Source organism: Jaculus jaculus, chromosome 4 (assembly GCF_020740685.1).
Source record: "Jaculus jaculus isolate mJacJac1 chromosome 4, mJacJac1.mat.Y.cur, whole genome shotgun sequence".
Lineage (NCBI taxonomy): Eukaryota > Metazoa > Chordata > Mammalia > Rodentia > Dipodidae > Jaculus > Jaculus jaculus.
The window spans coordinates 192,272-219,076 of NC_059105.1; the positions used below are offsets into that span (position 1 = coordinate 192,272).

The window sequence follows — 26,805 nt, forward strand, 5'->3', positions numbered from 1 at the left end:
GAGGTAGTGAAGACCAATCACTGTGCATTAAAATCCAAGAAAACCTTAAGTCTTAAATGCCAGAAATGTCCCTCATTGTGTTATTCCAAACCAGGAAGACCTAACCTCTCAGCCCTACAATAGGGCAGACCTTGGCACTGTGATCATATGGGAGATGTTCTCTGGATAATGTTATTGCTTGAAGCTTCCCTGCCAAGACCTCCCAAGGACAGATATGAGGGCAGAGTACTATGTGCACAACAGCTACCTACCTACAAGCCCCCCTGCCTCATGGCTCTTCACTGTAGAGTAGAAGACAGTCAGTAGCCTGGCTCCTACTGACCTCACCTGCAGGACAGATGGGGAACGGCACTACTTGGACCATTACACTGACCACACACCACTAGCATATTCAGAGATATGGGGGGGGATCAGTTTAACAGACTTTATTTAATTCATCATTTTTCTCCAAAACAAAACAAGAAAGCCCTCAAGTTGCTGACAACATAGCCCTGAAAACAAGATGATTTCCTCTTAGTATAACACTCATATACTTACCAGGAAAAGGAATCTTATAGGGAGAGACCATCCTTGGCCCAGGGCAAGTAGATGCCAGAGTGACTTATGAGGGTCAGCCCAACTTCCTCTGTCCAAGAGGCAGGGATGGTACCATAGCTACCTTCAGGGCTAGGTCTGACTGAGTAGGTGTGTAAGGTTTTGTCCATGGATGGCAACCATTAGGCCTTCTGAAGCAGTGCTTGATAGCACAGCACCATGGTTGCTGTGTTCCTTAGGTACCAGAGCCAGAGCTGGTTATGAGACATTCTCTTTGCTTGTCCTTCTTGCTCACAGATAGCAGTAACCTTTGGAACAAACATTCTACCATGGTCTAAGCAATGACTCAAGGTAGTTTCCTATTTTGCTGTGTTGTTTTGGTGCCGGAGATAAACCCAGGGCCTCATACTTGCTCCACAAAGTGAGCTAAATCCCAAATCCATGTGTTCTGTTTTCTCCAAAGCTATATGCATCTTATTTTGGTGACATTATTGTAACTATCCCAAAAAACAGATGAGCGCATAAACTTTTTTTTTTTTTGGGGGGGCGTGTTTCAAGGTAGGGTCTCTATCTAGCCCAGGTTGACCTGGAACTAGATAGTCTCAGGCTGGCCTCAAACTCACAGTGATCCTTCTACCTAGGCCTCCTGATTGCTGGGATTAAAGGTGTGTGCCACTATGCCAGCCTCTAATACCCTGATCAATAAACCATGTCTTCCCAGTGATGACAGGACCCAGCTGCCCCAGTATGAATCACAGGTTTCAAATCAGCTTCTAAGGTATTATCAGGCAGAAACTGATTACTAACTTCCTGTGTTTAGAGAGATTGTAAAATAAACCCAGCATCATAGTACACAGCTATAATCCCAGTATAGCAAGGCTGGGGCAGGAGAACTTGGAAGTTCATAGCTAGTCTAGAATATACAGTGAGACCTGGTATCCAAAAACAAAAGAGGGGGAAAAAAAAGAAGCATGCATGAATTCATGGGTTTGATTCCCATCACTGCAAAAGAAAGAGAGGGAAGAGGGAAAGAGAGAGGGGAAGGAGAGAGAAGGTCTGAGGCAGAAAGGAGTTCAAGGGCATCTCTGACTACTAGTGAGCTGGAGGGGAGTCTTGGATACATAAGACCCTGTCTCCACCCCCCCCCCAAAAAAAAGCAAGAAAAGAAAGAGAAAGAGCCAGGCATGGTGGTACATGCCTTTAATCCCAGCACTTGGGAGACAGAGGTATGAGGATCGCTTTGAGTTCGAGGCTAGCCTGAAAACTACATAGTGAATTCCAGGTCAGCCTGGGCTAGAGTGAGACCCTACCTCGGGGAAAAAAAAAAAAAAAAAAAAAGAGAAAAAGAAAAAAAAAAACTTTCCATGACTTATTCTTTACAATTTTTAAATACCTGTATCAACAAAAGGCCAAGTTATGAAAATGTATCTATAATCTATGAACCTGAGGAAGGATACTAGCCTTTCTCTAGCCTTGAGGAGCAGCCCTTTCCCTTTGAATTGCAGAAAAGAACCAGCACTTTCAAAACTCTTTCTGGCCTGGAGACCTAATGGATACAAGCTAGAACAGCTGTCTACCAGCTACAGTCACCTGAAAGAGCACAGACCAATTCACTCCCTGTGGCATGAGCCCAAGAAGTTACCCCTGGCTTGCTCCCTCCCCAAGTCTGGGCCTTGTGGTAGCACCCTGCACAGGCTCAGAGCCATTAAGAATCACAGAAGTTAACCCCATCCTTTAATGTCCCTGGAGGTCCTCAGCATCCTTTATAAACAAGAACTGATATGTAAGGTATGGACTGGTGTGGGGCAGATGCAGGATCTTCTACCTTATTTCCTTCCCTCCACTGAAAAGTGGGACACCCTAGGTTCTTGCAGAGCCTGACACACTTGACTATGTACCAGAGGATTTCTGAATGGAAGGAAGATCTCAGAGTTCTGCCACACTTGAGGAGCCACCACATGCATCTTGAGAGGTATGCATTTCCCCACAACTATTTCCAAAAAGATGGTTCAACATTGGTTTGAAGGCTGACTAAACAAAGTATATTCTAGTTTCCTATCTTCATTTCAGAACTACCCTTGGGCACACAAACTCACAAATCAATCACATAATTGTCGTCCCCTTGGGTGTAAGCTGCTGGTCTAGTAGTATGCAACATAAACAGAGTTCTAAAACCAGCTCCTAGTAGACAGACTCAATTCACAGACACACAGACCCACAACCTTCATGCTATTACAATAATTTCATCTTCACAGTAAAAAAATGTCAATAACTCCCATAGAAGTGGAACCTCAGCCCAGCTGTCAGGCTGCTGCTTTGGCAGTGCTGGTTGTGGTAACTGACAGTCCAAGGCAGGTGGAAGGTGAATTCCCAGGACTGGAAGTTCCCACTGAAAAGGCTGTGCACAATGAAGCAGAGGACACTTCCTCCTGGGAAGAGCCACCAGTCCCTTCCAGAAGTATCTTGGCCAAGAGTTCACAGTCTCCAGTCAGGGTCAGAGGAGAACACGGGATGACAGCAGGCAACACTGTGCTCCGACGAAAACTGCCTATGGACACGAGGTTGACCCTCTGGTCACAAAGTGGTGGCAGTATACAAGGTTAAAAATGTGTCCACCCTGCACTATGTGCTATGTCTACAGCCCAAGATCACACTCACCCCAGGCTGTTCAGGTGCTGCTGAGCCCAGTGCTGTGGCAAGTACCTGTGAGACTGCTTTATGCAAACAGGGTGCAGCAGCTTCTTGTTTTAGGAAATCCAAAATTACAACTGGCCAATGAGTTATTAAATATCAGTCAAAATAAGGTAGTTTTAAAATGATAGAAAATATTGCAACAAGTGAAGAAATATATTAACTTGCTCTTCAATCTGGCATACAGCCTCTTCCTTACTTCTTCTTCCTCTTTTCCTGAACACATCGTGGACAGAACCTGTGAAAGAAAGACCCAGGGATCAGCCTTCTATATTGTTTTTGCCAGCAAGTACATCTCTCAGGGTAGCTAGACTCTGGTGGGTCAGCACCAGAGGAGGCTATACAAACACAGCAGGGATATAGTCTTTCAGCTAGGAAAGGCTGACATGTGAAACGCTGTCCTATACATGTCTGAAGCTGACAGATGCCCAAGAGCACAGCCTCATAAAATTGTTAAGGCTGGTCATTAGATAGAGTCACTGTGCCAATAGTGGAGGTGACACATATTTAGCTGGCTAGTGGAAGGCATGTCTGGGAGGTTGGATGTGCTAAGGACCAGCACACACAGACCTGTCAAGCCTATGGAAATCAGTTTTGCTACATTAGGGTCTTGAGCTTCCATGGCTCACAAGGGCCTTAGTGCTCTTGGTCAAGCATGCCTCGGAGTCTCAGACACGTATTCTTAGACACATCTAGACTATAGCATGTGCAAAGGGACACTCTTGTATGTTCTCCATGTGGGAGGCAGCTCCTTCATATGATAGCTGATGTCACTTCCTACCACACTCTATACCAAGCTCCAAGCACTAGGCCTGCACTACAGTGATGTGGCAGTTGGAAGCTGCAGGTCCCTCTGAGCAGAAGGAAGCCCATTTTAGAACCTCCACCCCTCCCACCTACCCAGCCCCTTTGTCCAGCACAGGGTTTAGAACAATGTGCACTTACTTGCCAGGCTCTGAGGTCTACACTGGCTGACCTGCTGACCTTCCCACTGCTACCATACTTTCCCACCTAGAAATCCTATAAACAACTCACCATGTCCAAACCCAACTCAAAGTCACACTTCCCTCCCATGTCATCCCCACTTTACACTGCCTCCTCTTTCTCTCCCATTCATTCTTAAGCTCAGAAACTGACATCCATTAGCAAAGCCATGCACACAAGTGCCTGCTCTCATATGCCCACTACAGCCACTGCCCAGCACCACCTCACAATACATGGGTGCAGCCAAAGAAACTGCTACACCTCTTCTTGGATATACACCAGGTGAGGTACAGTGTGAAGTCATCTGCTCAACATCATACACCAGTGAGCTGACCAGGAGCCTTGCAACAGAGGATCTATCCCACTTTTTTCAGGTGACTCTCTCACTGGCCCCTGGCTGATCTACACAGCAAGCATGTTACTATGATATGCTCTGAGTGCTCTTAGTGAAGAGGGCTATACTTCATTTTAAGAACATGTAACCTAATTTTAGCACAGGTCTTCAAAATTATTTTTAATATATTTTTTATTTATTTGAAAGGAGAGAGAGAGAATGGGTATGCCAGGACCTCTAGCCACTGCACATAAATTCCAGATACATGTGCCACTTTGTGCATCTGGGTTTACATGGATATTGGGGAATTAAACCCAGGTTGTTAGGCTTTTCAGGGAAGTGCCTTAACCAGTGGGCCATTTCTCCAGTCCTTTTTAAAAAATATATTGTGGGCTGGAGAGATGGCTTAGTGGTTAAGCGCTTGCCTATGAAGCCTAAGGACCCTGGTTTGAGGCTTGACTCCCCAGGACCCACATTAGCCAGATGCACAAGGGGGCACACGCATCTGGAGTTCATTTGCAGTGGCTGGAAGCCCTGGCATGCCCATTCTCTCTCCCTCTCTCTATCTGCCTCTTTCTCTCTGTGTCTTCACTCTCAAATAAATAAATAAATAAAAATAACAAATATATATATATATATTATTTATTTACTTGCAGAGAGAGGAAGAAAGAGAGAGAAAGCAGTTTTTTTTTATTCAAATGAAATCTTGGGAATATCTTGACTAGTTACTGCTGCTGACCAGAGACAAGATGGAGACAAGAATACTTAAGCCTCCTACACCCCCTGGCTAGATAAGAATCCCTCAGCAGGGACACCCCAGCCAATACCCAGGTTTCACAGCTACTCCCAATGATCTTCACCATTCCCAGCATTTCCCTAGTGACAATAATCTTTATTTCTAAACTGGGCGTGGTGGCGCATGTCTGTAATCCTAGCACTCAGGAGGCAGAGGTAGGAGGATTGCCATGAGTTCGAGGCCACCCTGAGACTCCATAGTGAATTCCAGTTCAGCCTGGGCCAGAGTGGGACCCTACCTCAAAAAGCCAAAAACCAAAAAAGAATCTTTATTTCTAATCTTCATTTTAAAATTACTTCTACCTCACTCAGAACCAGATGGAGGATGTGGAAGAGGGGCATGATCAATGGTAGAGCACTTGCCTAGCATGCAATGAATGCCCTGAGTTCCATCTCCAGCACAACAGGATGGTGGAGGGGGAACCCAACGGTCCTTCTTCAAGAGAGAGCAGTATAAATATATAAACCTAATAATAATGTCCCAGGTAAGCTGGACAGCAGACATCTCTCTGCAAGTTCACCTCCACCCCATCCCCAGCCAAAGCCAGTATTAGAGCAACACTGGGACACATAGCCAGGCCGAGAATGCCAGTCAGGCTTGCCCAAGGCTGCAGCAGGGTAATACATGTAATGCCAGCCCAGCTCCTAGCAATCTTGGGGCAGGGCCAACAGAAGCCAACAAGCAGGAGCAAGCAGGTAGGCACCCCATACTGACCACTTTCCTTTGGGCTTCGTGGTGAGATCCACACAGGCAAAGTGAAACCACTCAATGGGACACTGCAAAGCAAGGGAAGAATCTGCATGATAAATAAAAAGGCTGATACCCCCACCATCCCTACAAAATCCATGCCAGTGCACTCACATCTGGATTGTCACAGCCGATCATCTCTCCATAGGACACCTGGTGGCACAGGCAGTACGTAGGCTCATTTGGATCCACAGGCATGTCCAGCACATCAGAGGGATGAACAGACAGAATGCTATCGTTGAACTCAGACCTGAGAAAAAGGCAGGTACCACTGACCACATGGCAACAGGAAGGAGGCAAGAGCAGGCCAAGGATCACACCAAGGCCCCAAGGCTCTCTTGCCCTAAAACTGAAGATGAATGAATGGAGAGAATCTACAATGAAATTATTCATAAACTTTCCTTGTTACTAGAACCAGAAGACATTCCCAATGCCTGCTACTGAGGCATGTTTTTAAAAACTTAAAAATCCTTCCAGCCAATAAATACTCTCCCAGGAATTTATAGTAAGAAAGTATGTAATGATGGAAACAAGCTATCAACTGAAGCAATTTCCCTAGACTATCATTAGCCACAAGAACTAGGACAGCAGTATTGAGCAGCAGGCACATGGGAGCCAAGAGTCCACGCTGCCATTACTCATCATACAACAACAGCTCTTCTTGTCTGCTGGGGGCAGACCCTTCCACCAGGACAAGGCTGATCCTCTCTCTGGTCCTTCTTCTCTAGCCTCATGCCATCTCCTGGTAGGTTTAAGAATATGTCCCCCTGGCCCTTTGTCTCTGCATCCCTCTAAATGTTCCCCAGGATTTTGTAATTGATGCAGGAGAGGGTGTATCATATCCATCCACATTCTGGTCCAACACAAAGGGATTTCTGAAGCTCAAGTCTCTCCCCTGCTGATGATAAATCCAAGCTGCTGCTTGCTTATCTCTTTGAAGTCTGTATCACAAAAAATGTCTTTTCTAAAACAAATATTTTAGCTGGGAGTGGTGATGCATGCCTTTAATCCCAGCACTCAGGAGGAAGAGGTAGGAGGATCACCAGGAGCTCAAGGCCAGCCTGAGACTACACAGTGAATTCCAGGTCAGCCTGGGCTAGAGAGACCCTATTTCAAAAAAACTTATAAAAAAAACCAAACATTGAATTTATTTATTTGCAAATACAAAGAGAAAGAGAGAGGGAATGAATGGGCATGCCAGGGTCCATTGTGGAAGAGGTGGCGGAAAGAATGTAAGAGCCAAAGGAAGGGTAGGACTCCTTACAATGTGCTCCTCCAGACACAAAATGGCCTGAATATCCATGACCTCACAGTGCCTGACATTACCTACACAAGACCATCATAATAGGAGGAAAAGATCATGACATCAGAATGAAAGAGAGACTGATTGAGAGGGGGGATATGATGGAGAATGGAATTTCAAAGGGGAAAGTAAGGAGAGGGAGGGAATTACCACGGGATATTGTTTACAATTATGGAATTTACCAATAAAAATAAAGATAAAACAGCAAAGATTAAAAACATTGGGAGTTGAAGAGTTGGCTTAATGATTAAGTTGCTTGCCTGTGAAGCTTAAGGACCCAATTTCAATTCCCTAGTACCTATATAAGCCAGATACACAAAGTAGTGCATGCATCTGGAGTTGGTCTGCAGTTGCTGGAAGCCCTGGCATACCCATTCTCTCTTGCTCCCCCTCTCTTTCTCAGATAAATAAATAAAATATCTTAGAAGAAAAAAAATTGGTGGTGGTGATATGGAACCCAACCTACACTACAGTGAGACTCTAACTCAAAAAACAAATAAATTAAAAAAAAAAAACGAAGCCAGGCATGGTGGCACACACCTTTAATCCCAGCACTCAGGAAGCAGAGGAAGGAGGATCACCATGAGTTCCAGGCCATCCTGAGACTACATAGAGAATTCCAGGTCAGCCTGAGCTAAAGTGAGACCCTACCTTGAAAAACCAAAAAAAACAAAAACAAAACGAAAAACCAAAGTGGAGACTGACTGGGGCTGTGGCTCAGTTCAGTTCAGTTGGTAGAGTGCCTGCCTACCATGCAAGAAGCCCTGGTTTCAATCCCCAGAACTATATAAACTGGGCACAGTAATACATGCCTGTAATCCTAGCACTTAAAGAATTGGAGGTGGAGCTGGGCATGACGTTGCATGCCTTTAATCCCAGCACTTGGGAGGTAGACGTAGAAGGGTCACCGTAAGTTTGAGGCCACTCTGAGACTACATAGTGAATTCCAAGTCACTTTGAGCCAGGAGTGGCAGCACACGCCTTTAATCCCAGCACTCAGGAGGCAGAAGTAGGATCACCATGAGTTCGAGGCCACCCTGAGACTACATAGTGAAATCTAGGTTAGCCTGAGCTAGAGTGAGACCTTACTTCAAAACAAACCAAAAAAAAAGAGAGAGAGAGAGAGAGAGAGATCGAGAGAGAGTAAACTGACTTCCACTTCTGGCTGTACTAGGACAACAGGTCCTAAAGGAAAATTGGACAAAACACAAAACAACTATACTAAGAAGCTAGAACAAAGGTGCATGTGGTTGTGATTCTGAGAGCAAGTATACAAGATGACACCACCAGCCTCTGGGTTTTCTACCTGAAGGTACTTCCAATATCAAGCCACTATGAGTATCCTGCTCAACTATAGGGAAAATCCCTAAAGTTCAGGGTGGCAGAGCTTTCTTGGGATTTGAGGCAGGGTACTAAGAAGAAGCTACAAACAGAAGTGCTCCAGATATCTGCAAAAAGATCCCCTTCAGTTTTAGGTTAAAAAATTCAGCAATTAGTGTGCATGTGAGCATGGGCAAGGCCAGGCTAAGAACACAGGGAGCTGGGAATGCAGCAACTCTCTGATAACCCTGATGGGCCACTCCAGAATAAGGAAATGTCATCGCACACCAAGACATTCAGAAGAATCCCTAGAAAGGCTACTGCTTAGAAACAGGCAAATCAACCCTGGAGAAGAGAATACCCCAGCAGTGTTGGCAAAACAGGCCCAGAGGCAGCTGCCCATTTCTATGAACAAGGTTCATCTACATATTTCCTTGGTTCAGGGAGTTTAGCTGTGGGGAGTTTGAAATAGGATCTCCCATTGTACCTAGGCTGGCCCAATCTTCCTGCCTCAGCATCCCTAATACTAAGATTACAGGTATGAGCAACTATACTTGGTTTTCATCTACATATTTCCTACGTATGTCCTTAATCTAAAATAGGACAGTAGAATAGTCACAACAGAGACAACACAGTCTGCAACCCTTTAAGGGGGAAAAAAAGGGGGAAGAGGCTGGAATGATAGCTTAATGGTTAAGGTGCTTGCCTGCAAAGCCTAAGGACCCAGGTTCAATTCCCCTGTGTCCATGTAAGCCAGATGCACAAGGTGACACATGCATTTTGAGTTTGTTTGCAGTGGTCAGAGGACCTGGTGCACCCATACCCATTCTCACCCTCCCTCTTTTCTTCCCTCCCCCCCAAATAAATAAACAATTTTTATAAATAAATAAACATTTTTTTAAAAAACTACTGGGATGGCTGGAGATGGCACTTACTTACAAAGTCTGCCGGCCCAGGGTTCAGTTCCCCAGTACACACATAAAGCCAGATGCACAAAATGATGAATGCACCTGGAATTTGTAGTAGCAAGAGGCCTTGGCATGAATTCATGTTTTGTCCCTCGCTCTCTATGAAAATAAATAATAAATAATATTTAAAGGGGGAGCTGGGGAGATGGCTCAGTGGTTAAAGGTTAAACCAAAGCCTGCCAGCCCCTGACTCAACTCCCTAGTACCCATGTAAAGTCAGATGCACAAACTGGTGCATGTGTCTGGAGTTAATTAGCATGAGTACCCATACTCACTCACACAAACTCTCTCTCTATTAAATAAGTATTTTAAAAATAGCCAGGCGTGGTGGCGCACACCTTCAATCCCAGCACTTGGAAGGCAGTGGTAGGAGAATCACCATGAAATCCAGGCAACCCTGAGACTACATAGTGAATTCCAGGTTAGCTTGGGCTAGAGTGAGACCCTACCTTGAAAAACCAAAAATAAAATAAAATTAATTAACTAATTAAATTAGGGACTGGAAGGGCTGGAGAGATGGCTCAGCAGTTAAGGCACTTGCCTACAAAGCCTAACTACCCCAGTTCAATTGCAAACCAGGGCTGGAGAGGTGGCTTAGCAATTAAGACACTTGCCTGCAAAGCCAAAGGACCTAGGTTCATTTCCCCAGGGCCTACGTAAGCCAGATGCACAAGGTGGCTTCTGTATCTGGAGCTCGTTTGCAGTGGCTGAAGGCCCTGGTACAGCCATTCTTTCTCTGTTTGCTTCTTTTTTTCCCTTTCCAATAAATAAATAAAGTAAAAATAAATAAAAATAAAACAACAAAATAGTCCAGCCTGATGGTACATGCCTTTAATCCCAGCATTCCAAAAGCTGAAGTAGGAGGATTGCCATGAGTTCAAGGCTACCCTGAGACTACAGAGTGAATTCCAGGTCAGCCTGAGCAAGAGTTAGACCCTACCTCAAAACATAAAACAACAACCAAAAAAAAAAAAAAAAAAAAAAACCCAGGTTGGGGAGGCAGTTAAAGGTACTTGCTTATAAAAACTGCTGGCCTGCCGGACGTGGTGGCGCATGCCTTTAATCCCAGCACCTGGGAGGCAGAGGTAGGTGGATCGCCATGAGTTTGAGGCCATCCTGAGACTATATAATGAATTCCAAGTCAGCCTGAATAGAGCAAGACCCTACCTCAAAAAAAAAAAAAAAAAAAAAAAACTGCTGGCCTGGGTTCAATTGCCTAGTACCAATGTAAAGTTATGCATGAAGTGGCACATTCATCTGGAATTTGTTTACAGTAGCAAAAGCCCTGGTGTACCCATTCTCTTTTTGTCTCTCTCAAATAAATAAATAATAAACATTTAAGACAAACAAAAAATACTGGAAGAGTGCTGGGCGTGGTGGCACACACCTTTAATCCCAGCACTTGGGAGGCAGAGGTAGGAGGATTGCCATGAGCTTGAGGCGTGAATTCCAGGTCAGCCTTGAGCTATAATGAGATCCTACCTCATAAAAAACCACCAAAAAGAAAAAAAAAAAAAAAAAAAAAAAACTGGGAGAGGGTGAAGAGATAACCTAGCAGTTAATGGCATATGCTTACAAACCCTAGTGGCTCAGGTTCAATTCCCCAGTACCCATATAACTCAGCAAAAGACCTTACCATATGCACACACACCAATAAAAAAAATTTTTAAAAAAACTAGGTGCCTCATTACATTAGTGCAGTAGGTAGCACATCATTCTCATAAAAAAAAAAAAAAATCTCCCTCTCTCTCTGTCAAATAAGTAAATTAAAATAAAATATTAAAAAAAAAAACTAGGGGCTGGACAGATGGCATAGCAGTTAAGCACTTGCCTATGAAGCCTAAGCACTTGCCTATGAAGCCTAAGGTTCGAGGCTCAATTCCCCAGGACCCACGTTAGCCAGATGCACAAGGGGGCGCACGCCTCTGGAGTTCGTTTGCAGTGGCTGGAGGCCTTGGCGCAACCATTCTCTCTCTCTCCCTCTCTCTCTGTCTGTCGATCTCAAATAAATAAATAAAAATAAACAAAAAAAATTTAAAAAAAACTAGGCTGGACATGCACATACCTTTAATCCCAGCACTTGGGAGGCAGAGGTAGGAAGATTGGTTATGAGTTCGAGACCAGCCTGAGACTACAAAGTGAATTCCAGGTCAGCTTAGGCTACAGTGAGACCCTACGTCAAAAAAAAAAAAAAAAAAAAAAAGGACAAAATCTAGTAGGTTAGGGGATGTCGCTAAGTTGGTAGAATGCTTGCCTAGCATACATGAAGCCCTGGGTTTGATTCTTAATGCTGTATAAACCAGACATGGTGGTTCATGCCTATAATCCCAGCACTCAAGTACAAAGAGTTGGAATTAACCCTGGAATAAAGGCCATGCATCAAATAAATAAATAAATAAACCTCTTTACAAAGGTTTAAAATGAACTTAGAAAAAAATAGTGGTATCCACCTGTAATCCCAGCACTCAGGAGGCAGAGGTAGGAGGATTGCCATGAGTTCGAGGCCACGCTGAGACTACATAGTGAATTTCAGGTCAGCTAGTGAATTTCACGTCAGCCTGGGCTAGAGTGAGACCCTACCTCGATAAACCAAAAAAAAAAAAAAAAAAAAAAAAGGAGGAGGCTAGATGATCAGGACAAGCTCAGGACAAGCCTTGTCTACGTTACATAGAAAAACTATTTCAAAAAATATAATAGTAATAAAAATAAAAAATTGTTTTTGAAGAACATGGCTAGCACTAAACACCAGGTTCAATAATCAGATTTTTTTTTTTTGGTCCACTCTCTCCCAGAACTGTCAGAACCATAACTAGAGGCCTCACAGCATTGTACCATCCTCTCTCAAGTCCATGCATCACTTCAGTAAAGCAGCAGCACAGCTGGATGTGGTGGTGCACACCTTTAATCCCAGTTCCTGGGAGGCAGAGGTAGGAGGACTGCTATGAGTTCAAGGCCACCCTGAGACTACATAGTGAATTCCAGGTCAGCCTGGGCTAAAGTGAAACCCTACCTTGGGGGAGGGGGAGAACAAAAACAGCATCACAATGTCTTTGGTGAATGACATGTACAGCCACTAAATGCAGCCACACAATTTAACAATTAGTAGTGCAAAATACACATCAATCTATAAGACATTCAAATCCAGCTTCTTAGAGTAGCCTACACAGCATTGTCAGTAAGGACTCACTATTTTCCTGTCACTAAGGGAGGCACAGACAGAAGTTCAGAGGAGGGGTATGTTACTGCCTAGAACATTGGTTCTCAGACCTGGGTAGCTTACCTGGGTCTCTGGCAACTATGGGTATGAGGAAACAAAGGCTACTGTGAGCCTGGGCAGGCTCAGTGTGTACAAAGCACCAAGAACCAGAGCTCCCTAGATTGGGAGGAGCTCTCCCTGCTGTTTCTACTTCTTCAACAAACACTACCTTGGAAAAAGAGAGCAGAAAATCCCTTACCCAGCTTTGTGCTTCTTTTTCTTTGGAGTATCCTCTTCTGATGTCCTCCTGCCTCTACCCCGGGAACTTCTTTTTTCTTTCTGACTCCGACTTTCTGAAAAAACAAAGAAACCACATTATTTTCACAAGATTCACTAAAGCAGGACAAGATTCACCCAAATACATTTATAACAAGTTCCTAACACTTAGAGAAAAGTCTTCCAAATCCCAGTTAACCAATAAAGAGAACATCAGCAGACTTGCTTTTCAAGCCTCGTGCTCCAGTACTTTCAAAGTCACTGCCGTCCATCTTGTCCTTCAGGTCAGCCTCAAAGCGTGCCAGGTCAGCATCAAGCCTTCGGATGTGTTTGTCCACCTGCAAAAGGACACTTAAAAGTCTAACTTAAGTAAAAAGAGGGCTAGGAATATAGCTCTGTAGTGGTACAGCACTTTCCTAGAATATACTGGACTAGATACCCAGTATCACAAAATAAAATAAAATAGGGCCTAGGGATATGGCTCAGTGCATGAAGCACTTGACACACAAGTGAGTACCTGAGTTCTGGTTCCCCAGAACAGATGCAGTAGCACCAACATCTACAATCCCAATATGCCTACAGCAAGATAGGAGGCAGAAACAGGAGTCTCTGGGAGCTCACAGGCCAGCTAGCCTGGCAAATATAACAGCAAACAACAAGAGACCCTGCCTTAAGCAAGGTGGAGGACAAGAACTAACACCACGGTTCTCCTCTGACTTCCACATCCACTTCATGGAATTCACACATGCATGCACACACTAGCACACAAAACTACAAAGCCTTTCCAACCAAAAACATAAAGAGCCTAGAAGCCAAGTTTGATGGCACACACCTTTAATCCCAGCACTCAGAAGGCAGAGGAAGGAGGACCACTGTGAGTTCAAGGTTAACCTGAGACCACAGAGTGAGTGTCAGGTCAGCCTGGGATAAAGTGAGACTCTACCTTGAAAAAACAGAAAAACAAAAAGGCCCAGAAAACAAAAGCACAGGAGCGGGCCCAGGTGAAGGCTCCAGTAATGATTTCTATTGATTGTCAAATTGATAGGACCTAGAATCACCTGTGAGGTATTATATAGCTCATGATAGCCTTTGAGTATGTTTGTGAAGCATTATCTTGATCAGGTTAATTAAGGTGGGAAGACACACCTTAACTGTAAGCAGCACCATTTCATGGGCTAGGGTCCTAGACTGAATAAAAAGGAGAGAACTGTGGCTCATGCCTTTAATCCCAGCACTCGGGAGGCAGAGGTAGGAAGATTGCCACGAGTTCGAGGCCACCCTGAGACTACATAGTGAATTCCAGGTCAGCCTGGGCTGTAGTGAGACCTTACCTTGAAAAATAAAAAAAATTAAAAAAAAAAAAAAAAAAAAGGAGAGAACTGGGGCTGGAGAGATGGCTTAGCAGTTAAGCGCTTGCCTATGAAGCCTAAGGAGCTGGTTTGAGGCTCAATTCCCCAGGACCCATGTTAGCCAGATGCACAAGGGGGCGCACGTGTCTAGAGTTCATTTGCAATGGCTGGAGGCCCTGGCGCACCCATTCTCTCTCTCTCTCTCTCTGCCTCTTTCTCTCTGTCTGTTGCTCTAAAATAAAATAAAAAAAATTTTAAAGGAGAGAACTGGGGCTGAAGAGATGATTCAGTGGCTAAGGCATTTGCCTATAAAACAAACAACTGGGGTTGGTTCTCCAGTACTCATGTAAAGCTACCTGCACAAAGTGGCACATACATCTGGAGTACATTTGCAATGGCTAGAGGCTTGTGTGCCCAGTTCTTCTCTCTCCCTCTCTCTGCTTGCAAATTAATTAGTTAATTATAAATGAATAATTTTTTTAAAAAGGAGAGAACTGGCTGAGCATTAGCATTCATCATGCTCTGCTTCCTGACTGTTGGCTGGATGTGACAAGCTGCCTCAAACCCTACCACCATGCCTTCCCTGCCATTATGAAATGTAATCTGGAAACATGAGCTGAAATAAACCCTTCCTCCCTTAAAATAGTTTTTGTCAGGTATCTTGTTGCAGCAATGAAAAGTTAACTAAGACAGCCCCAGTGAATCTTCCTTTTAGAATCATCACTCCATGATGCTCCAAATATCCACCCTAGACACAAGTTTCTATTGTTCCCTTTTATGGTATGGGAAAGGAGAAGTGAGGGCCCCATTACTATACATCTTACCATTTCATAGGTCTGCATGGCCAGCTGCACCTTGTCATCGCTGTATTCCTTACACTTGCTATAGGCACTCTGAATCTTCTGTAGGTGCTCCACACGCTGGTCTGGAGAAAGAGTCTTCACCGTGGAGATGTATTCTGCAGCCAGAATGTCAATCTCTGCTTTCTTATCTGATGGAAAGACAGATGAGACTCTAGCCCTACACAAAACTCACTGTATGTCACCAAAGTGGCAGTAAGCAAAGTCTGAGGGGCTGGAGAGATGGCTTAGCAGTTAAGGTGCTTACCTGTGAACCCTAAGGACCTAGGTTCTATTCCCCAGAACCCACATAAGCCAGATGCACATGTGGTACATGCATCTGGAGTTCATTTGCAGTGGCTAGAGGCCCTGGTGTATTCATTCTCATTCTCTCTAATAAATAAATTTAAAAATTTTAATATTAAAAACAACAACAACAACAAAGTCTGACACTCCCAACTGGTGGCAACAGGTACTAACATACATTCAAGTGTCTGGCCATGCTAGTGAGTGCTTTATAGTATGGCAATCAGGTTCTCAGGCCAAGCCCAACTTAGGTATTGTCAAGCAAGTAGTTAAAGTGCTCTCTGACTCTCCTCATAATAAACTGTGCATTCACCTTGTCTAAGACGTTTTAGTCATATACTCAAGACAGAGCTGGGCACTTGGGCACCAGGATATACATGAGAAGACACTCATTATAGAAGAAAACAGTAAATAATCCAAACATCTAACACACAGTAAGACTGGTAAGATGTGCTTCACCCACACCAGAGAATACCACTCAGTAACACAAGGAATCAGTACAGTGGCACAAAACCCTGTAAATTAATATCACAGAAAGTAACAGCAAACAAAAAAGCAAAGCACAAAAAAAAAAAAACTTTCTTAAAAAAATTTTTTTGGTTTATTATTTTTATTTATTTATTTGAGAGTGACAAAGAGGCAGAGAGAGAGGGAGGGAGGGAGGGAAAGAATGGGTGCGCCAGGTCTTCTAGCCACTGCAAACAAACTCCAGATGCGTGCGCCCCTCGTGCATCTGGCTTACGTGGGTCCTGGGGAATCAAGCCTCGAACCAAGGTCCTTAAGCTTCACAGGCTTAACTGCTAAGCCATCTCTCCAGCCCCCCAAAAACATCTTATATGCTTTCATTAAAACCAAGAGCAAACAGGTATGACTTTTACCTCTTGCTAAGAAGAGGGACACTGATATTTCAAGTGAGGAAGGTTACTACTAACCCAGGGATGAGGGAAGGAGCCATGGAGCTTCCACACACCAGAATTGTAGTCTATCTAGAAAGTGGTAACAGGAAGGTTTACCTAATGGTATCTATGGACAAATATACAATCATTTGATGCCCATGTCTAAGTGTCTGCCATATTTACTTAAGAGAGAGAAAGATGGGAGGGGGGGAGAATGGGCACACCAGGGCCTCCAGCCACTGCAAACAAACTGCAAATGCATGAGCCCACTTGTGCATCTGGCTTATGTGGGTTCTGGAGAATCAAATCAGGATCCTTTGGTTTTGCTGGCAAATGCCTTAAATGCTAAACCATCTCTCCAGCCCATCTGTCCTATTTATAAGAAAGTCTCTCCACTCCTAGGATACTGCCATAAGTAGAAATCACAGTGCTTCCAATGAGCAGTTTTCCACACCAAAACATGTCTTCATGACACTTAAAATCTCAAGGATAAAGAGAACATACCAAGTTTCTTAGAAGGGAGAAAAAGGAAACATATGATCAAAGGATTGGTAATCCAAACAGCATCAGATTTCTGAACAGTAACATGGAAGCTGGGAGACAGTGAGATTATAATATACCCAACATTTTGAGAAAAAGGAATCATCAGCATAGAATTACACACCCAGCTAAACATCAATAAAATAGGGAAGCTGCAACGAATGCTTTTTTACATGTGCAGTGTCACCAAAATGCATCTCCCAGGTAAAATTTACCTAGTCCTTTGTTCAAGAAGTTATGAGAGGGCTGGAGAGATGGCTTAGCGGTTAAGTGCTTGCCTGTGAAGTGCAAGGACCCTGGTTCGAGGCTCGATTCCCCAGGACCCATGTTAGCCAGATGCACAAGGGGGTGCACGTGTCTGGAGTACATTTGCAATGGCTGGAGGCCCTGGCACGCCTATTCTCTCTATCTGCCTCTTTCTCTGTCTGTTGCTCTCAAATAAATAAAAGTAACAAAAAAAAAAGTTTTAAAAAAAAGTTATGAGAGGAATAGCTTCACAAAAGGAAAAAATTAAGAAAAAGTAGATTATTAATAGCCCCACTGAAGATGACCCTCAGCAGAATTAGGGCAGGGATGAGGTAGAACCCTCTTTATAAAAAATAATTTTTTTTCCTGATTTTTAAAATTTATTTATTAAGGACACACAGAGAGAGAGCAGGCCAGAATGGGTGCACTAGGGCCTCTAGCCACTGCAAAAGAACTCCAGATGCATGTGCCACCATATGCATCTGGCTTACAGGTGACCTGGACAACTGACCCTGGGTTCTTAGGCTTTACAGGCAAGCACCTTAACCACTAAGCCATCTCTCCAGCCTTTTATTTATTTATTTTTTTAAAGAAGCTGGGTGTGGTGGCCCATGCCTTTAATCCCCCAGCACTTGGGAGGCAGAGGTAGGAAGATTGCCTTGAGTTCAAAACCACTCTGAGACTACAATAGTGAATAATTTAAGGTCAGCATGGGCTAGAGCAAAACCCTGCCTGGGAAAGAAAGAAGAAAAAATAATAATAATAAAAGAGGTTGTAGGGCTAGTGAGATGGCTCAGTGATTGAATGTGCTTGTTTGCCAAGCCTGCCAGACCAGGTTCAACTCCACAGCCACCCACATAAAAAGCCAAGTATTTATAGCAGCAAGAAAGCCTGGCTTATGTGTGTGTGCACACACGCACACAATTTTTTTTCAAAAAAAGGAGGACATGGGCTGGAGAGATAGCTTAATGGTTAAGGTGCTTGCTTGAAAAGCCAAAGGACCCAGGTTCCACTCCCCAGGACCCACATGAACCAGATGTACAAGGGGGCACACACATCTGGAGTTCATTTGCAGTGGCTAGAGGCCCTGGTATGCCCATTCTCTCTCTCTCTCTACCTGCCTATTTCTGTTTCTCTCTCTCAAATAAATAAAATAATTCCTTTTTATTAAAAAAAAAATAAAAGGAGGACATGGGACTGGAAAGATGGATAGATCAGCAATTAAAGCACTTACCACAAAGCCTAACAACTGTAGTTCAATTCCCCAGTCACCAGATGCACAAAGTGGTGTATGCACCTGGAGTTCATTTGCAGCAGGAAGAGGCCCTGGTGCACCCATTCTTCTGTTCTCTCACTCTCTCTTTCTGCCAGGAATGGTGGTGTACACCTTTAATTCCAGCACTCAGGAGGCAGAGGTAGAAGGATTGCTATGAATTTAAGGCTAGCCTGAAACTACATAGTGAGTTCCAGGTCAGCCTAGGCTAAAGCAAGACATTACCTTGGGAAAGAAAAAAAGAAGAGGTATGTATATGTATATAAATGTCCTAATGAAACCTGAACAAGCAATAAGGATCTGAGTTCAGATCTCTAGCACCTACATAACATGCCAGGTACAGTAACATACACCTATAATCCCAGCACTGGAGAGGTGGAGACAGGAGGGTCTCTGGAGTTTGCTGCCTACTTGTCTAGTGAGTTCTGGGTTTAATTAAGAGACCTTGTATCAAAAAAATAATATGGAGGGCTGGAGAGATGGATTAGCAGTTAAGGCACTTGCCTATGAAACCTAAGGACCCATGTTCAACTTTCCAGGTCGCATGTAAGCCAGACACAAGGTGATACAAATACGCAAGGTCACACATGCACACTAGGTGGCACAAGCATCTGGAGTTAGATTACAGTGGCTACAGACCCTGGCATGCCAATTCTCTCTTCACTCTTGTTCCCACTCTCATGCTCTCGCATAAAAAAAAAAAAAAGCCAGGTGTGGTGTTGCACGCCTTTAATCCCAGCACTTGGGAGGCAAAGGTAGGTGGATTGCTCTGAGTTCAAGGCCACCCTGAAACTACATAGTGAATTCCAGGTCAGCCTGGGCTAGAGTGAGACCCTACCTCAAAAAAAACAAAAACAAAACAAAAAAAAAAGCATTATGGAGAGATGGATTAACAGTTCAGGTGCTTGCCTGCAAAGCCTAAGGACCCAAGTATGGCTTCCCAGTACCTATGTAAGGCCAGATGCCAAGGTGGCACATACATCTGGAGTTCATCAGCAGTGGTTGGAGACCCTGGCATGACCATTCTCTCATTTTATTTGCCTGCTTCTCTCTCTCACTCTCAAAATAAAAAGTTTTTTTTTTAATAAAAAAAGGAACATGGAGACAATAAAGTAAGACACCAATGTCAACCTCTGGCCTCCACACACACCTACGTGCACACCTGTGCATACATATCCAAGTGTATGTACACTACACACATAAAAAGTAAACTTAAAGAGAAGGCATACACCTGGGTGTGGTGGTGCTCACCTTCAATCCCAGCACTCGGGAGGCAGAGATAGGAGGATTGCCATGAGTTTGAGACCACCCTGAGACTCCATAGTGAATTCCAGGTCAGACTGGGCTATAGTGAAACCCTCCCTCGAAAAACCAAAAAAAAAAAAAAAGGACATACACCACACAAAATAAATTAATTTTTTCTTTTCTTGCTTTTGGTTTTTTAAGGGAGGGTCTCACTCTAGCCCAGACTAACATGGAAATCACTATGTAGTCTCAGGGTGGCCTCGAACTCACAGCAATCCTCCTCTCTCTCCCTACCCAGTGCTGGGATTAAAGGCATGCGACACCACACTCAGCTAAATTAATTTTTGGGGGGTTTGACGTAGGGTCTTCCTCTACCTAGGCTGAACTGAAATTCATTATGTTGTCTCAGGCTGGCCTCAAACTAACAGCAACCCTCCTACCTCTGCTTCCCAAGTGCTAGGATGAAGGCATGTACCACCATGCCCAGCCTAAATTAAATTTTTTTAAAGGATGTTTTGGGCTAGGCATGATGGCGCATGCCTTTCATCCCAGCACTCAGGAGGCAGAGGTAGGAGGATCGGAGACAGAGGTAGGATGGCTGTGAGTTCAAAGGCCACCCTGAAATGACAGTGAATTCCAGGTCAGCCTGAGCTAGAGTGAGACCCTACCTCGGTGGGGAGCAGGGGTGTTTTGAATCCAAAGAGTACGCCAAAAAGAGGGTGAAGGGTAATCACCAGAAAATTCCAGGGCACTAACTGCACAGGAGGCCCAGAAATACTGAGACAAAGATGGGAGGGAAAGCAGAGACAATCCCATTGGACAGCCAGGAAATGGGAGAACCTCAGGTGGGTGGGGGCACAGGGGAGAATACAAAGCAATAAATAACTCCAAGAAAAAGAGTTAGGGCTGCAAAGACAGCTCAGCAGTTAAGGCTCTTGCCTGCAAAGCCTAAGGACAGTGTTCAATTTCCCAGTACCCACGTAAAGGCAGATGCACTACATAGAGCATGACTCTGGAGTGTGCTTGCACTGGCTAGAGGCCCAAGTGCAACCATTCTCTCTCTCTCTGCCTCTTCCCCTCCCCCACTCTCAAATGTATGTATGTATGTATGTGTATGTGTGTATACACACACACACACACACACACACACACACATATTTTTTTATTTGGTTTTTCCAACATAGGGACTCACTCTAGCCCAAGCTGACCTGGAATTCACTCTATAGTCCCTGGGTGGCCTCAAACTCATGGTGTTCCTCCTACCTCTGCCTCCGAGTGCTGGGATTAAAGACATGCACCACCACGCCCTGCTAATAAAATATATTTTTTTAAATATTTTTTATTTTTATTTATTTGAGAGAGACAGACAAGAGAGAGAAAGAGAGAGAATGGGTGAGCCAGGGCCTCCAGATGTGTACACCCCTTGTGCATCTGGCTAATGTGCACCCTTGTGAAGCAAGCCTTGAACCGGGGTCCTTAGGCTTCACAGGCAACTGCTTAACCGCTAAGCCACCTCTCCAGCCCTAAAATATATTTTTTAAAATAAAAACGTTACTCAGACTGGGGAGATACCTCAGTACATAAAGCATTTGCCAGCATGACTATCTGAGTTTTGGATACATAAAGCCAATCAAAGGAGTGTGAGCATCTGTAATCTTAGCATGTGCCTGAGGCAGGATGGGAGGCAAAAATAGTAAAATCAGGCAGAGAGAAGGCTTAACAGTTAAGGTGCTTGCCTGCAAAGCCTAAGAACCCAGGTTCGATTCTCCAAGTCCCACATAAGCCAGATGCACAAGCTGGAGTCCATTTGCAGTAGCTAGAGGCCCTGGTATGCCCATTCACTCTCTTTCTCTCTATCTCAAATAAGAATAAATAACTAAGTACCTTAAAAAATAAAAAGCCAGCCCTTGGTTTCCCACCAGGAATAGACGGTAAGACCCTATTGCTGAAGACTCCACATACTTGGGCTGCAAGGCCACTGAGAAATCCTGCTGGAACTGAGCTGATAACCTCCTCCATGTAGACCAGCTGACAGAAAGCTGGAAGAAGCCATTCTACATGTATTCAGTGGGAGAAAGAGATACCACCAGTGAAGATACTCAAAAGTGGACACTGCAAAACTTATAATTGGCCAGCCAGGCCAAATGAGCCAACGGGTGCAATACTGGCACATCTGTCATGGTGGAAACCAACTGCCCTCCAATTGGACTGGAGGCCCGCTCCATGGGGGGGAATACATCCCTGATACTGAAAACTTAAAACAGGGGTAGTCATGAGCCCTAGGGGTATAACATCTGCTGATGTCTGGAAAAATGTATATACTATGATTATCAAGCTGCCCAGTAAGCACTTCTCTTAATATTTATACCCTTATATTAATGCTACTCTCACTTTGGGTAGAGAATCTTCTCTTTTCAGATGGCAGTGACCTTGGGATGACTCAGAAGGTATCATGGTGCTGGAAAGAAGTGACTGGAGTACTGACTAACATCTCGATCACACCTTCCACGGCTCAGGGTCTAATGTGGAAGAGGTGGCGGGAAGAATGTAAGAGCCAAAGGAAGGGTAGGACTCCTTACAACATGCTCCTCCAGACACAAAATGGCCTGCATATCCATGACCTCACCATAACTGATACTACATACAAAAGACCATCATAAGAGGAGAAAAATATCATGACATCAAAATAAAAGAAACTGATTGAGATGGGGAGGGGATATGATGGAGAATGGAATTTCAAAGGGGGAAGTAAGGGGGGGAGAGTATTATCATGGGATATTTTTTATAATCATGGAAAATGTTAATAAAAATTGTGAAAAGAAAAAAATTAAATTAAATTAAAATTGAAAAAAAAACTTAAAAAGTAAACAAATTTTTAAAAAATTGAGAAAAAGAAAAAAGCAGGGTGTGGTGACACACGCCTTTAATCCCAGCACTCGGAAGGCAGAGGTAGGAGAATCTCCATGAGCTCAAGGCCACCCTGAGACTACATAGTAAATTCCAGGTCAGCCTGGGCTAGAGTGAGACCCTACCTCGAAAAACAAAAAAAAAAAAAAAAAAAAAAAAAAAGGCAAGAATCCCACCCTAAGTTTGGGAGGCAGCTAGCAGCAGTGAACAAGAGGAGATCAGCAAATAAGGTAGAAGACAAAGAACAATATCCTAGGTTATCCCTTAACCTCCACAGGAATGCCATGGCACATGTGTGCCCACATTTGCAAACATGAACATGCACACACACACACACACACACACACAAACCTAGGGTTAGGGAGATGGCTTGGTGGAGAAATCACTTGCTGTGCAAATGTGAACACCTAAATTTGGATAATCAGAACCCACATAAAAGCCAGACATGGTGGCACTTTACTATGGTGGGAAGGGAGGTAGAGACAGGAGAATTTCCTGGAAGCTTTTGGGTTTGCCGGCTAGGTTCAGGAACACAGGCACACAAAGAATAATGACAGACCTTGCCTCAAAAAAGCTGGAAGGCAAGTACAGGCACCTGTTAGTTGTCCTTTGACATCTAGACATGTGCATGAGAAGCAGGGCTAAAAACATATGTGTGTGTGTGTATGTGTGTGTGTGTGTGTGTGTGTATGTATGTATGTATATGTATATTTTTTAAAAGTCATGTAAGAGCCGGGCATGTTGGCGCACACCTTTAATCCCAGCCACTCGGGAGGCAGAGGTAGGATTGCCATGAGTTTGAGGCCACCCTGAGACTCTATAGTGAATTCCAGGTCAGCCTGGGCTAGAGTGAGACCCTACCTCAAAAAACAAAAAAAAAAAAATTAAAATTAAAATAAAAAATAAAATAAAATAAAATAAAAGTCATGTAAACACAGGACGTGATATAGCAGGGTTTCTTGTTTTTGTTTTGTCTTTTAAATGTAGGGTCTTGCTCTAGCCCAGGCTGACCTGGAATTCACTCTGCAGTCTCAGGGTGGCCTCAAACTCACAGCAATCCTCCTACCTCGGTCTCCCAAGTGCTAGGACTAAAGGCATGCCCCACCATGTCTGGCTGTTTTGATTTTTAATATTTTTATTCATTTATTTAAAATAGAGAGAGAGAATGGGCTGCTTTGTGCATTGGGCTTTACATGGATCCTGGGGTAATGAACCTGGGACAGCAGACTTTGCAAGCAAGTGCCGTTAATCACTCAGCCATTGCCCTAGCTGACAGGGCAGTTATGAGGTATGTCTTACTTTAGCCCAGGCTGACCTGGAACTCACTCTGTAGTCCCAGGGTGGCCTCAAACTCACAGCAATCCTCCTACCTCTGCCTCCCAAGGGCTGGGATTAAAGGTGTGCACCACCACATATGGCTAAAATATAAGTTTTTTGTTTTGTTTTGTTTTGTTTTGTTTTGTTTTGTTTTGTTTTGTTTTGTTTTGTTTTTAGGTAGGGTCTTACCACTCTAGCCCAGGCTGACCTAGAATTCACCCTGTAGTCTTAGGATCCTACTATATCTGCCTCCCAAGTGCTGGGATAATATGCACCACCACACCAGCTTTATAAATAGAAAAATTTTAAAGGAGAATGGCAACAAATATTCTCACTAAAAAGGACAAAGCTTAAGAAGATGTAACATGAAGATAAGTAAGAACCCAAGAAACAATACACTGTTTTAAAAGTACCAATGCTGCTCTAACTCCTTGCCCTTGGAAGGCTGAGACAGAGCATCCGAATTCCAGTCCAGCCTGGAGTACAGAGAGACCCTGTTTCAAAAGTGCTGGAACCTCTTCCAAGACACCATGCAATACCTGATTAGAGCTACACCAAGTCCCCTCAAAGCCCTCTGTTGTCCCATAATCCTCTCCCACCTCAGAACCAAGCTCTGCACTCACCTTCTGTCCTTTGGTCCAGTTCTCGCATTAGCTGGAAGTTCCTCTGAAGTTCACAGGGAAGGTTTTCGATGCCTGAAAGGGACATGGAAATCCTGTATTTCGCAGAACAGAATCTGCCTCCAAGTCTTTACATCCAAAGCCTGCAACAGCTAACCTGTTTCATCGTTTGTTTCTGTTCAGATTTGGGAACCAAAGGAGTTAAGTCCTTTTTTTTAGAGGCAGGTACCAAACTGTGCTGACAACAGGCTGGCATGCTTCAGAAGCACCAACAGCTAGACTTTAAAAGGGAAATGTAGGAACAGCCCCCAACAGAAGCAGACAGGCTAAACAGCAGTAACTCTTCCCATGAGCCTCACTTCTCATCCCTGGATTACATCCCTTGGTGAACAACATCGTCCAAGGCTCAAGCCAGAACCTTAGTCATCCATGATCTCTCCAACTTTGTGCTTAAATCTACTGCACCAGGTACTGGAGACCAAGCTGTCCTGGGGAACCTGGTATAAATAAATGCTCTCTCTGCACAGCCCAAAACAGTAGCCCCTGACTACACAGGGCTACAGAACACTGGAAATACAACTGGTGCCACTAAGGAACTCACTGCTTTCCTGTCTGTATTACAGCCCTAATCCAGATGACCTCTACCTCTACACCTGTAAGAGGTCTACTCACTATAGCTATGGTCTTCATTTTAGGCCTAAATAGGTTCTTACAAATCTGTTGTTTCAAGCTTGTGGTCATTCCCACACACAGCCTATAGTTCTCTGGTCCTAGCAGCCAAATATGTCTTCCCCTGGACCTAGAGCCTCTACTCCTGTGCGCTCCTAACCTACATTTATTAACAAACCTTAGAGGTGGGACTCCTACCCATGCCCCATACATGACAAGGTGCCCAGATCACACAGGAGCCCCCTTAAATCCACATCAGGACGCCCACAGGTGGACAGCAGGATAAGGAAGGACCACGGGGGGCGGGGGTCCCACTCCTTAGGCTCAGCAGGAAAAGCAAAGCAGAAAAGCAAAACTGGTGTCCCTTTGGCAAGTGTTGGGTCACACCTCCCTCTACGGGGCTTTGTTTCCACCTCTGTGCTGAAAATAATCATCCTCCTAGTTTGGAGACCCCCTCTTGCCACCTGTAAGTGGAACAAGGACTCCCTGGGATTTCAACCCCGTTATTCCTGAGTCTTGCCACTTTGGGCAGGCCCAGCGGTAACAGCACAAATTCCCGCGAAAAATGCACACCCTCCCTGGACTCGCACTCCCTCGGCTGGCACACGCTGTCAGCACAGCTGAGCACGAAAAGGGGCACCACGTACAGGTGCTATACCCCGGCCTGGAACCGACGCAGGGGCCACGCCTCCTGAGCGACCTGGCGGGCGGGGCCTAGGTAGGAGGCGGGCTTGGGTCAGGGTCTGGGAGGAAAAGGCGGAGTCAAAGGGGGTGGGGCGGGGACTCGTCGCAAGCCCCTCCCCCGCCATGACGCACCTGGAATTGGCGCGCCCGAGGTGGCGGGAGCCCGCACCGCGCCCCGCGCCGGCCCTCCCGCAGCCCCGCCCCGCCCCGTCGGCGCGTCCCCGCCGCCCCTACTAGCCGTCCTCGCCCGCGCTCGAGCCCCGGGAGCCTCACGCAGACCGCAACGTGAGTGGCGCGGCAGCAGCGCGGGCTCACGCGGGCAGCGACGCAGCCCGGTCGCTTACTGTCCAGATAGTGCTCCAAGTACATGGCGGTCGCCATCTTCGCCGCGGCCGCGTTCCGGGGTCTGCGCGGGCAGGCGGCGCCGCGGACGAGGGGCGGGGCGGTGCCGCGCGCTCACTATTCATGAGCCGCGCTCACCGATTGGCCGGCGAAGAGGGCGGTCGCGGTGGAACCCGCCTCTAGACTTCCGGCAGCCGGCGAGTCGGCTTTGAGGGGCTGGTCCTTGCCCGCGGCTTTCTACCGAGGCCCCGAGGTGTCTTGCGGTAGCAGCTTGCAGCGCCGCCCGGCCCGTGTGGCTTCCTCTTGCGGCTGCTGCTCGCGCCCCAGGCTCCGGCTGTCCGTCTGCTGTCGCGTGGTCGGCCCGCTGGTTCCACTCCTGGCTCTGCCGCTCAGGCGGTCTCGAGCGGCCTGATCGCTGATTCA

At 45.2% G+C, this 26,805-nt stretch overlaps 1 protein-coding gene across 2 annotated transcripts; it reads right to left on the bottom strand.

Annotated features, from left to right (window-relative positions):
- Positions 1 to 1,877: 1,877 nt before the first annotated feature.
- On the bottom strand, positions 1,878 to 26,460 carry Ing5 (inhibitor of growth family member 5). 2 transcript variants are annotated; one of them, XM_004667803.3, is made up of 8 exons: positions 26,385 to 26,460; positions 24,691 to 24,762; positions 15,323 to 15,489; positions 13,376 to 13,487; positions 13,133 to 13,226; positions 6,201 to 6,336; positions 6,054 to 6,115; positions 1,878 to 3,463 (listed from the first exon to the last, which is right to left on the bottom strand). In XM_004667803.3, exons 1-8 carry the CDS (start codon positions 26,419 to 26,421, stop codon positions 3,421 to 3,423), a joined length of 723 nt encoding a protein of 240 aa, XP_004667860.1. In that variant the 5' UTR covers positions 26,422 to 26,460; the 3' UTR covers positions 1,878 to 3,420. The 2 variants fall into 2 exon arrangements, with proteins under 2 accessions (XP_004667860.1, XP_045003396.1); XM_045147461.1 differs by lacking the exon at positions 26,385 to 26,460 and adding an exon at positions 26,004 to 26,064.
- Between the last annotated feature and the right edge of the window lie 345 nt (positions 26,461 to 26,805).

Bases quoted from the DNA above. Each gene is read 5' to 3' on its own strand.
- Ing5 (XM_004667803.3), bottom strand. From the start codon at position 26,421: ATGGCGACCGCCATGTACTTGGAGCACTATCTGGACA. The intron at 24,763-26,384 runs GTAAGCGACCGG...TGTCCCTTTCAG, and splicing joins CTTGGAGCACTATCTGGACA to GCATCGAAAACCTTCCCTGT. The intron at 6,337-13,132 runs GTAAGGGATTTT...CCTTTTTCTCAG, and splicing joins AAAAAGAAGCACAAAGCTGG to GTCTGAGTTCAACGATAGCA.